Here is a 13,070-nt window from a genome sequence, read left to right on the forward strand (position 1 = left end):
CCTGATTTCCATTTGTATTATAAGTTACTGCAGAGCTACTATGCTGAAAAAGACTCAAATCCACCATGGAGTAATATCCAAAAATACTTTGTATGTAAAATATCCAATATTCTTCCCATCTTGCTATGTACCACCACCCCTACATCTCTATGACTTAAGAGGAACTGATGTCTGAATTTTATTAGCCTAGCTACTTAATTCCAGTCCTTGGTGTCCTGCAGATTATCATACCCAGTTGTATTTACCTCACAGCGGGTGGCTATCAGTCAGGATTAAAAACACATAGAACACCAGGCAACTACAGCTGAGTGACTAAACAGGCCAGTGTTTCTCATTCATGTCCCAGACTGATAAAGGTGTTCTCATAGCTAATAATTTCATTCTAATGGCTCAAACCATTTTCTTATTAACTGAGTAAACACCAGCAGGCCTTGGAGTCCTGAGGAGCACGATAGAGAACCACTAATTCATAACCTATAAGATTTCAGTCCAAACATTTTTATTTAACTATTCATTGCTAAGCAGTGAAGACCTCTCTATGACTGATACTGTGAGCCGAGTGGCAGCCCTTAATATAAAACAATGTAAATAGAAAACAGCGACATGATGATCATGGTGCACCCACAAAGGTGTTAAAGTTGCAATGTGAAAGATTTGTGGGATCTAGTGTTGAGGTTACAGAATGAAACCTACTGAGCACGCCCTCATAGCCCACCTCACCCCATTTCCAAGTGCAAAAAAGGAAACACTGGTCATTCATGTCATCTGTCTAGAGTCAGTGTTTGGTTGTCCGCTCTGGGCTACTGTAGAAATAGCACAGCAAAACATGGCTGCCTCTATGTAAGTAGACCTGCTCCCAGTGAAGATTTAAGCACATATTAAAGGCTCATTCTTACACTGAGAAAATGCAAAGGTTTGTTTTTTTTGGCAATTACACATTAACAACAACATATTTATGAATACTAAATTCAATTTCTTCTAACAGATCCCTGTAAATGTAACATGTTGCCCCTTTAACGTGCCTATTTAGACATCTTCCCAGGACATGGGAAGTGGAAATACAGACTGACATCTCCCAGACTCTGATTGATGATTATCTTGGTGCTATCGTGGGAAAATGCAAACCATTTCAGTTTTGTGGTCTCAGTAAACTCACAGCAGAACACCACTTAAATTCCAACACTGTTTGATGCTCTAAATGGCATCATTTAACTCTGAGACTGTTCTGATTTTGCACTTTTCAACAGGCCAGACAAAGCAATATACCACTCATCATCAGTGGCACTAAACCAGCCCATAATTTCAGGTTTGGTGTCTTGTTCAAGTTCACAAAGGGACAAGACAAGCTTGTGGAAACTGGTGATCAAACCCTGCAATTACTGGACAACACAGACTACAACTGATTGACAGATATCAACATATCTATAATATGGTTATAATTGATTCATGTTTTATAAAAAAAAAGAACAGTCATTTCAATTACAGTGTCTTTTTTGGTTTTGCTGATAACTGCCTTGTAAGATACTGCTTACTGAATACCTGCCCTTTCCACAGTATCACTGTAATTGTGGCCGGGGGATGTGACAGTTTTAATTTCACCATTTACCAACTGGACCCTTGAAACTCATCCTTCAAATTGGTACTGAGAGTGAAAGTTTGTCTACAATCTGCTTGCTTTGGTCAAGGTTCAAAATAAAAAGAGTATCAAGAATACGAGTAATAACTCCTACCGTGAGCTGAGAGAACCACAGCAGATTCTCATGTATGGCATTAACACAACAGGCCTGAGTCAGAGCCAGCAGCCCAGCCAGTAGCAGCCCTGCTGCCATGGAAACACACTGTCGCCAAGGCCACCAGGGAAGAATCCATGAACCAGAAAAAGCACCGGATCCTCCAAGCAGACAAACATCCCCTCTGACCCCCTCCTGTTTCGCATTAGATCTTGATGTCCCCTGCATCATGTCACTGACACATCTCCCTTCAGCTGGTGCATCTTGTGAAAAACTGAAGTTATGCTCACTCAGCTTTACTCTCTTACGAAGCTCCATTGCCTGAGAAAAGGGCGATTATCAGTAAGTTCTTGGATCCTCTGATGAGCTGAATCCAGGTAGATAAACAGCACGCTCCTGGGTTGAGCTATAGAACGGTTCCAAATCCATTACAACTTTAAATGTAAAAGCAGTGTGTTTTTCTTTTCTTGAAGTCAGTCCAAATAAATTAGCTTTTTAATCGCTTAAAGTTCCTTGCCAACGGAAATATGCAAAAGCTTTCTCCAAGGGGATGAGCAGCTTGTTTCCTTCTCAAACCTTCTTTTCTGCTTGCCTGAGGCAAAACACATCCTGGCCTTTCACCAAAAACACTGAAGAGATGGCTAATCCTCAGTTTAAATTAAGGTCAAAGAGAACAGGCCTAGTTAACAAGTCCACACACTGCTCATTACCCTGAAAACTAGTTCGCTCCTCGGAAAGCAGTGATCCTCTATTTGTTGTTCCTCACTGTTACATTTCCTCTTTGAGTCTTCAAATAACTCCCATCTTGCAGATGTGGTGTATCAACAATCCATGCAAGGGTCTGGTCCAGCACTGGTTTTGTTTCATCTTCCTGCTGATTTATGCCTTTAAGAGCCTTAACATGAACTAACCTCTACCTAACCTGGTCTCCAACAGAGACTTCAAAATAAAATTCAACATTTCTCCACAAATCAGCTAATAAATATGAGAGAAAAGTAAACAGAGAGACTGAGCACCAATGTGTCTGCAAACACAACGGTGGGCTATGGATAAGTGGAGCAGTCAGAGGGAGAAAAGAAAAGTTGACTACTGGTGACCTCTTGCCTATAAAAACACACATGCACATAGGAAAAGAATAAGATAGGGTGGGGGTGGGAAGCAGCATGGGGAACATGTTGGAACATCAGTCGGAAAATGTGGGGAACATTTGTCAGAGGGCTTGTAGATCTGGAACCGGCATTAAGCTGTGAGCACATGTCTGAAATAAACTTGCTAGGCACTGGGACCGACGTGGACATGACTTCACACCCAATGAATTCAAGGGGCTAGATTAAGCCAGCTGCCTCACTTCATATGTAAGACAGGGACTGGTGATAATAAGCAATTGTAAGGGTGTATGTGAAAAAGGGGAAATAGCAAAGGTGCAAGAAAAACTTAATATAATAAGCTTTGCAGACCCTTTAACCTCAGGCTCACACTGCTACCACATTCCTTCAACAACACATTAGGTGAAGAAAGTAGATGTGCGATTATTAAAAATGGTCCCCTTTTTCCACAGCTTCTCCACAGACTGTCAGCACTGATATTATCAGTCATAAACTGTGGGGTCAAGTCAGGCAGCATCAACCACAAGGTATAAATGCAAAGCAGGCAGGAGTCCCAAAATCACAAATTACTTTCCAGAATATTTCACGCTCCTTTACATTCCACTTGACCTGTAGACACTTAAGAGAGCATGTGTGTTTCTGACACAGTATATTGAAGAGTAAAAGTGTCTTAGGGCAGGAAATTAAATGTATCATCTCAGTTGGCTGACAGAGCAACAGCAAATGGTTTAGGGTAGGGTCAGACTACATCTTCAGCTGACATGGCCAAGTGGTAGCAATTTACAGTGGCTTGGAAGTGGACATGTTTTGGATGGTGTGGCATGTGTTGTATGTGGTGTATGCTTAGAATTTAGAGCATGTACTGTACTAAGTAAATCAGCTAAATATAAAAATTAATCTCTTCCCCTCTATTTTGGCCCCACAGCCCAAAGCGGAAGGATCTGAAACTGATGCCAATGCAGTTCAGTGAGATGATAAAATGCATTTGAGTAGGGGTGGCTGTACGATTACCATGTCAACAGTCACTGCCTTCCATCTGTATAACCACAAGATGAACACGACATATACAGTATTCTATTTGCATCAGAAAACTAAGATAATTGAAACATGTATTTCCACAGATTTGATGGACAAACACAGCTACCTATTGGATGCCAGCAAAGGTTAAGCTAAACTTTACTTTTTTACACCTGATGATCCAGCATGTCCTTTTGTATCGACAGCCTGGTCGAGTCAATGCAGTGGACTCCCTAAAATGACTGAGGGAGCTGTGCTAATGTCTGTGTGAACATAGCCTGAAGGCCAGATTATACAAAAAGAGGTTGCTCATACTGTGTGTTTTCAAACCACAGAGGAAATCAAGAGTGTTACATAGCTGTTCTGAGTGAGTATACAGTTGCCTTAACTGGGCAGCCCGTTCCCCTACTGACCACATGCTGGCTGTGATGCACATTTTTGTAGTTTTCCGACCAAAAGAGTTAGAAAAAGAAGTTTAGCTGTTCTCCCATTATTTGGATGTGAAGTGTTGACTGTTGAATCTGCTGGTGAGGGGATGTAAATATGTAACTAGCGTTTTCAGGTTTAGGAGCCTTTGATAGATTAACAGAGGCAAACACTCCACATGCACACACGTGCAATGTGTGATGATGTGAGTCAAGAGCACTTACGTGGGAACATTTAAGGGGAACATTTGCCAAGCCTGTAAAGTGACCAGCATTTATTATGAATGAAAGCATCTGCCTGCCTCTTTACTTCACATTCACATACACATACACAAACAGAAAAAAAGAGCACAGAACCACAAACCATATCCATGCAGACTCGCCTCAATTAACTGGATGTGCTGCTTTGTCCCTCTGTGAAAAAAACTCAACAAATTACCCTGTGCCGATTGCCTCTATTTGGGTCAAGACGCATTGCACATTTGCATGAGAAACAGATGAAGCAGCTGGTTGGCACAGCAAGTTACTGCCATCATCACATGAGACAAATTCTGATGCAGACCTGTCTTTTTTTTTATTCCTCTCGCTCTTTTTTGTTCTACTCTAAAGGAACATTAATTCTGTGATCAGGATAATGCTTCAAATTCTGAACCAATATGTGCAGATGTGTCTGTGCTACCTGGAATTCCTGTAAGTAGAAAATAGCTCCCAACAAACTGCAAAACATGAACCTTCTGACAGAGCTTTGACAAACCTAGGCACATCGTCCAAAATACAAAACAAAAACAACTGTTACTAAAAATAAACCACAAAATAACTACATAAAAACACTTGAGCTTTCAGTTATTGCCTTCAGGGAGTCCGATCCCTGGCCATGTGTGAACCTTAAGAATCACTTTTATATCAGTTGCATTGCATTGTCACAACATCAAATGAAACCCACACAAGAAAAAAAAACAGTCCACGCCAGTCACCTGTATTCTTGTCCCATTTGACTCATACATTTACCTAAACAAATGACTATTATAGCAGTGCCAAATTCACCCAAACAGGCACCCAGCAGCAGTGTTCTTTTACATTCTGCACCAGTTATGACTGACAGGGCAATCTGTTCTGCCATATCAACCAGCTCAAAATCTGCTATGTATGTCTTAGTCTGAACCGAAGTGCTGGTGAAGCTTTGGAAGGAGGACTTAAAAATGACATCATATCTGGCAGGGCACAATGTTCTGTTACTGTTCAACGCCGAACGCACTCTAAACAGACTATGTAACAACCAGTCATCCTTGCGATCATTTAACAAGCCTGAACATTCATCCTCTTCATGGAAAAACAATCATCCTATTTCAGGATGAAGTGTTTTCAGGCCATTTAAGGAGAAAACTGGAGCTGGAAACTGAAGCCACATTTCCTCCTGAGATAGGCAGAAAATGCAAGAGAAATGTTTTAGCTTTTAAAAGTTCACACTGGGAGACATTTTCTATCTGTAAATATGCACATCTGCAATGTGCAGTTGATGAGTCTTATTGTACACTAGATTTCCAAACCACTCCATCACTGTGTATAGAGAAAGTCACAAAACCCTCTTTAAAAAATCTGTTAATTTAAATGTCCCTTGCTAGTGGCAAACATCAGATAAAGCAGCTTGTACCCAGTCTGAACTGAGAATGTCCTCTACTGAATTTGCTATTTCAATGAATAATGTGAGTTGCAGTTATTCACCTTTAAAATGCAATTTCTGCCATTCCATGAATTTCTAACATTATTACAAAGGCATGAAATGTCTTCCACTCTTGGCATTCTGCAGTTTATTATGGTATGTTTGTTCAATTTTTAATCGTTGACAAGACTTTCTTTAATTAAAACTTCTACACCAAAAAGTAATATGGACTATTCCACATAAAAAAAAAAAAAAAAACATTACATAGAGACATGGCAAATTATAGCCCCTGCAAAACGTGACAATAACTTTACCAGATACAGGATGGACTTTGACATTAGAAAAACAGCATGCAATGCCATCTGTGGCTCGGGTCATTCAGCTCTAATATTTTGTGAGTGGGCAGATTATTACTAATTGTAACTTTTGACTGGCCTTATGCAGTTACCAGCATTTGTTAAATAATCTTCAAAAGCATTTCAAAAGTGCAGGCCTAATCAAGGCCAAACTAATGTCAGCTACCAGAAGAAAACATTTTCTCAATCTTCAATAATTCCCAACTTTCCTGCACAGATTAAACTTTTCAGCCAGCATCACTGGTAAAATGTTTTCTAATTGTTCAGTTCAAAAGATTATGAATGAGAGTATGACTGATATATAATAGCTATGAATAAAGTGGAACAGGCAGCAGCTAAAAGCCATGCAGAATGTGTAGGCCCTACTTTTTCACTTTTCTCACAGCTGAGATTTTGCACCTAGATGTCGTCTGCAGACACAGATCTCAAAACACTCAGAATGTCTCTGTTCGATTCAACTGAGCACACATCAATTATATTTTAAGAAAAAAAATTACCCAACAAACAGTTAAAAACTCTTTACCTTGATGTTGGAGAACCACAGATCATTCTCATGTAGTGTGGCCACGTAAATACAGCACAGCAGGCCAAGACCCACAGATACAGACCAACCAACCGATGTCCAGATTATTGCCCCCCATGACCAATCACCTGCAGAAACATTAATATTTCATGAAATTGGTATCATGCAAAAATGTAAAACAAATCAAATTACTATGGTTAGAAAAAACAGCGGTGTAAATGTGAAAATTCAGTTTCAGGGTCATGATAGGATGCATGCTGGCTCAGTCACATTGCTGCTCAGTCACGACAGTTAGAGCGCAAGAATTAAGCAGCAGAGTTATGAAAATGTGTCATTTCGTTAAAACCCCAGTAAGAACTTGATCCTGAGAGGTCAGGATCAGATTCAGGACACTGACCCTGGAGCTGGGTCTAGCTCTAACTAAACCGGATGTCATTGCAAATTTTGACTGTCAAAAATATATGATGGGGCCACAGACATTACGCATGGATGAATTCAAAGTTAACTTTGTGTAAAGATGGCAGACAAAGAAAACAGACAAAGATATGGAATGAAATCAGGTAAATTGTTAAAGTACATCATTTATTTGATTCTGAAGCTGGGAGTGGGTTTTTTCATTTGCATGGAAACAGCCAGTTTAAAGGAATCATCTAACAACCAGTCAGCGACCATAATGCAGTAGCTGCTTTGATCTCCTTAGCTATATCAGTGTAGTTGTCTGACCAGTCTGGACAGCACATAGTAGGTGACATGAGGCACATTATGACCTGGACGTGTGTCTTTGCTTTCTGCAGCTACCTGCAGGCCATGCTGCGTGTCAGCTGGCTGGGATGTGGCTCTTCCACTCACCATGTAAAATCTTTTCTGGGTGAAGATGATGATGATGATCGGTGCAACAGTTGGGCTGCTGGGAGTGAAACTCTGCACCAAGAGGGGGCTCCTTCCCTTTGCTGCCCTTCCTCTGACGCAGGGCTGTCATGTTGAAACGCTGCAAACACACAGGGGCAGTGTCTGATTAGCACAAACCTGAAGAAGACTCACATATGTACAGACATATATTCTCTACACGCAAACAGCGTGTGCACCGCCGCAATGTCGGCCAAAGCAAACAAAGCCCTGCACCGCTGTTTGCTGAGTCCCCTCAGTGTGAGCCACCGATGGACGGTGCACAGGCCTGTTCACAGCGGCGCTGCGGCCACATTGACGGGCATCATCACATCCGACAGCAGCCGTATCTCCGGTGTTTGAGCCCGGTCACACGCACATACAAGCCTCAGATGGAATAAGGCGCATTGGTAGTGACGCCGATACTGAGGCACAGTACGATGCAGTGTGACGCCAGGCTGAAACTCCACTGTGCAGCATGAATGTGCCCCTACATGCGTCTTATAATGCATTTAGTCGCGCTATGGACGCGAGCTTGGCTTTCTGTGTTGACAGCAACAAAGACGACAGGATTTGAGTCAGCGGTACATGTACGAGCCTCACCCTCCTCCACAGCAGCGGTCGGTAGGATGGTCCGTCAGCGCCTTTCTACCTCCCACTCTTTCTCTGCTTCCTACTATCTCACTCGTTCTTTCATTTTTCTCTCATCTTTTTTTCGCTTCTAGTAAAATTCATCGGTCAGTTTCTCACCGCAATGGCTTTAACCACAGGACGATACCGGAACACATGAACGCCTGCCTTCAAAATAAGAGCGCACGCTTTTCACTTCTGCACAATGCAAGTTTTTGGTTTTATCACTGGAGGAGACTGAAATCATCTCTCTGGTCTCTAGTTTCCATCTACTGCTATTCCAGTTGACTCTGCACATAAAAATGCATGTGTACATGTTTTTATTCTAGTTTATTTATCTTGGACTCTTCTATATTTAGATTTTTATCCAGTTTGTCATTCAAATTGAACATTAGTGAGAGGCCAGTCAGAATTATTCACTTTAAAAAATGGATGTATATTTTTGGGTGTAAATTAACTGTAAACATGCCCTCTAAAGTAATTGAATATATTTTAATATATCAGTGAGATATTTAAAAGGTCAACTTTTGCTTATTTTTGTTGACATCTGACCAATAATCATCCATCTATCATCTTAGCCCACTTATTCCTATTTAGGGTCACAGGGATCTGCTGGAGCCTATCCCAGCTCTCTTTGGATGACAGGCAGGGGTACACCCTGGACAGGTCTCCATGCCATCAGGGCCATAGACCTGTGTTGAACTAATACATGTTTAAATGCCATGCTTAGCTGTGTTAGATGTTAACATAATTATTCCAGTGAAATTCCTACAATTGGTTTTTGACATAGAAAAGACAAATAAATGAGCTATTTAAGACTTTGAAAATGCATTTCCGTTCAATAATTCTCCACAGATAACAATAAAAAGGTTTTCTAACATGTTACAGCCACATACAGAAGAGTTCAAGAGAGTATTGGATCTGAGCTGCTGCCTATTTTCCAATGGCAGAAGGTGGACAGTACCTCGCTGACACCGTGTCCCCTCAACCCACGGCCCTACATTATGATTGTGGACACAGGTCAGATTCAGTGCATTGAGTTGTTGGTGCAGTCATGGAAGGCAAACCTAACTGGGCCGACAGCATTTTATAGTCTGTTTTAATCAATAACTGAGGACATGATCATCTGTTTTAGATCTGTTTTCTCCTGTAGAAATAAGGCTCCATCATTTTGTCATCATGTTGAATTTAGTTGACCCAATCCATTGGTTTTTTATTTGTGTTTGAGGCACAAACTAGGGCACTCACCATAATCTACTGTACCTGTAACACCAGAAATTTAGTTAACACATCGTCTGTGCTGAATATCAAGGCAATGTTCTCTTTCTAACTTTGGTGAGAACTGGTTTGTTTTTCTAAATGACTGAAGTGACTGAATATGGTCCTTCTTTTCTTCACATACATGAGTGCAGCTACATAGACTATCTTCATTATACAACATAAGACTTTCCTTTGGGCACACCCCATCCCTTTTAGATACTCCCAACACTACTGTTAAACTAAATGAGTTTATGTATCATGTTTGACCGTGAATCTTAACAGCTCTTGTGTGAAGGAAATTGCTGAAGTAGGCAGAACTGTTGTGATTAACTGACTATAGTGTAATTGATTTTAGTTAATAAACTGCAGTCAAACTCTTAACAGTGTCTGACCATCATAGAGATGGCAAAACAGAAGAAGGAAAGTGCAGTATTTTCACAAAGAACCTACTAAGTTATTTTATTGAAAATGTAGAGTTTTATTTTGACCCATGATACTGAGTTTGGATGAACAGAAGCACGGAAGAATCCAAATTTATTCCATCCATTACCACTTAATTACCACTTATTACATAAAGACACACTGTCACTGACATCTAGAACTGTGACTTTAACTTAACCTACCTCAAACCTCAACTTTGGAGCAGAAGGACCCAGAAAAAACTCACACAGACTCTGGGAGAACATGCAAAGTCCACACACTAAAGGCCTATGTGTCACACGGGATTCAAATCCAAATCTATATTGCTGTGATTAATGCACCACACCACTGTGCTGCCCCACAATTTCTTCTGTTTCACTATTATTAAAGGTCACTGTGGGCCTGGCTACTGAATGTAGACTGATGAGCGATAGTGGCTTTTCATTTTAAAATTAAATTGACAACACAATAAAGTGTGCAACAAGTGAAGGGGTGTGAATACTTTCTGAAGCCACTGCACATACAGTACATTAAAACTGAGCCTTTACCAAACACACAGAAAGGAATATGGTATATGACCACAGCTAAGATGTTACTCAACAATATGGCCATTTAGCTCTAAATAGGATTTACAATCACATTGTTAGTTTATAGTTGTTCTTAAAATACAGTAGGGATGTAATGTAATTAAAAACAAAACAAACAAAAAAAAACAACATTGGCAGAACCACCAGCATTCTGCTATACAATTTGAAATGAATTACAGGGATGTAATGGTTTCCACTGATCAGCAGATGTGTTTTCATAATATGCATGTTGGCTCTAATGAGAAAAGCTTTCATTAGTTAACATAAAAATGCATCATGGATCCAGAAGGAAAAGCAATCAGCAGGACTGATTACAGTTTTGTGGTAAATAATACCTAAATATGTTAAAAGTAGAGGGATTGTTTTAATACTGAAAATCTTTTATGATAATAGAATTTAGATATTAGATCTTTTATTTTATTAATTTATTTTATAATTTAGATATTACTACATCCTACAAGGAGGTAAGTATTTTTAAGGACCATCATCATTTGACTGACCTGGAACACGCTGTGTGCAAACTATCCTTTCAATGTCCCTTTCCTCTCTTACATCCACATATGTCTAAGAACACAACTCCAGCTCACGAAGAGATCAAGCCAATCAATCAAAAATAGTCACAAGCTCTCTTGAGACAGCAAATGGCACAAGTAGGAGAACATGCAGCGCAGTCAGATGGAAAGGACAGCATGTTTGTGTGCAGTGGCCAACATGAAAGACCTGAAGACTACTAAAGAGATTTAGGAAAATAAATTGGCTGGACCCTTGTGGGAAAGAATCATTACTGAAGAAGAAAACAGATTGTTTTAGCCATACTCTCCCTCTGATCCCTTAGCTCCCGGATCATATTGCACCCAGTCTAAATGTGCCCTTTTTTCCCACCTCCCTCCTATCATGTGTGTAACTCTTCTCATCCGAAGTCAGAGAGTGAGACTGCAGGAAGATGTCCTATTAAAGATAACGCTCCTTGCTTCCAGTGTGCCCAATCGGACCACACACTTTAGCCATCTAGGGATTGGAAATGTGCCTCCTTCTGTATTAGCTGTAACACAAAAAGGTTCATATGGCAAGAAAATCAGAGAATTAACCATTTCACAAGTTGTAAGGCAGATGAGTCATGAGTGTCCCTTGAACTGATTCTAAAATGTCTCCAACTACTTGCCCTGTCTTCAGCCTGGTTTCTTTGGTGCATTTCATTTTTAATTTTTGCTTTGATGACAAGTATGATATGTCTTTGTACTGCCTGACTATCATGGTGGGGCTTAGCCAACCTGATTCTGTAAAGAAGTGAATAGACTTCTTCCCACTTGTGCAGCAGGGTTTCGTGTAAAAGTGAGTGTTCACAAAAAAACATACATTTTCTTTCAAAATGAGAGGATGTGAATGTGTGTGAAGTAATGGGAGGTAGGATACTGGCTTGGTGGACCTTGAGTTATTATACTTCATCATAAATTATTAAGAACTGAATGAATATAAAGATATGAACAGATAATGTATACTGATTTCTAACTAGTTTTCAAGAAGGCTTTAACGGCAAATGTTCTGCCTCAGCTGCTCTTGGATTCTTTTCCTTATATGTCCTACAAACTTAATTAAATGTTAACCTTGCAAACAGCCTTGTGCAACTGTGTAATGAGATGTTCTCTGGATTACTATGAGTTTTCAAGTAAAATGGCAACGCCTTTTAGAAAGACAAAACCTACCCTTGTTCCTGTGGTAACAGCAAGTAAGACAGAAAGAATTGGCTATACTTCTATTAGACAGTTTTATAATAATGTGTGTGCAAATCTTGCAGGTCTGGAACTCCTCAGTGTATCTCTGCCAAGCTGTCTGCATGTCCTCCTCTTTACACAAGAGAGCATCCTCCAAGGGTGGGAGATAACAGGCAAAGAACAAACTGGGCTTGCATGCAAGTAAATAGGCCATGCACAGATGATCAAACAATGGGCCTCTGACCCTTTGGCCCTTTGGGATTGAGCCCAATAGGCTCACTCAGTTATTCATCCATGTCTGTGCTGCAAGGAAAGTTTTGGACTTCTCCTAAAGTAAAATAACAGATGCTTTTCACTATAAAATGTGACAGAACTGCATTGTGCCAATATAGAATGAGGTTTCTCATCTTTCTGGGAACAATATGAAGTACAGTGTGATCCTGATAGTTGGGGCTAGTGAAGAGAAAATTATTGCAGACCCATCATATTTTAGACATAGCTTATTTAAGCTTCTCCAAACTCTTCAAATGCTGTTATAAAACTACTTTTACAGCATTTACATGTCAACTGACAGATTCACTGATTTCTTTTACTTTTTATCTGCAATCAGTGCTTACACTTCAGCCAACACTTCAGCCAGCATTTTCTTTTAAACACCTGAACTGGCACAGAATTTCCACTTTAGCTTAGACTCCCTGCTCCATTTATAACTTCCACTTACTTTTCAATTCCTTTCAGTGCTTTCACTCCAACATGACT

At 40.2% G+C, this 13,070-nt stretch overlaps 1 protein-coding gene across 7 annotated transcripts in view; it reads right to left on the reverse strand.

Moving 5' to 3' along the window:
- Window positions 1-12,984, reverse strand: part of dpy19l3 (dpy-19 like C-mannosyltransferase 3) — a 42,513-nt gene extending 29,529 nt beyond the window's left edge. For 4 of the 7 annotated variants that reach the window (XM_026293126.1, XM_026293125.1, XM_026293131.1 and 1 more), the window contains exons 1-3: window positions 8,086-8,250; window positions 7,667-7,805; window positions 6,818-6,945 (exon numbers count right to left, since the gene is read on the reverse strand). In XM_026293126.1, coding sequence (XP_026148911.1) covers window positions 6,818-6,945; window positions 7,667-7,805; window positions 8,086-8,214 — 396 coding nt within the window. In that variant the 5' untranslated portion in view covers window positions 8,215-8,250. Of the gene's footprint in view, window positions 1-1,730; window positions 2,750-6,817; window positions 6,946-7,666; window positions 7,806-8,085; window positions 8,251-8,305; window positions 8,478-11,099 lie in introns of those variants that run through there. The other 3 variants (XM_026293129.1, XM_026293128.1, XM_026293127.1) reach the window with 3 other exon arrangements.
- Between the last annotated feature and the right edge of the window lie 86 nt (window positions 12,985-13,070).

This window comes from Mastacembelus armatus, chromosome 3 (assembly GCF_900324485.2).
Source record: "Mastacembelus armatus chromosome 3, fMasArm1.2, whole genome shotgun sequence".
NCBI classification, from domain to species: Eukaryota; Metazoa; Chordata; class Actinopteri; order Synbranchiformes; family Mastacembelidae; genus Mastacembelus; species Mastacembelus armatus.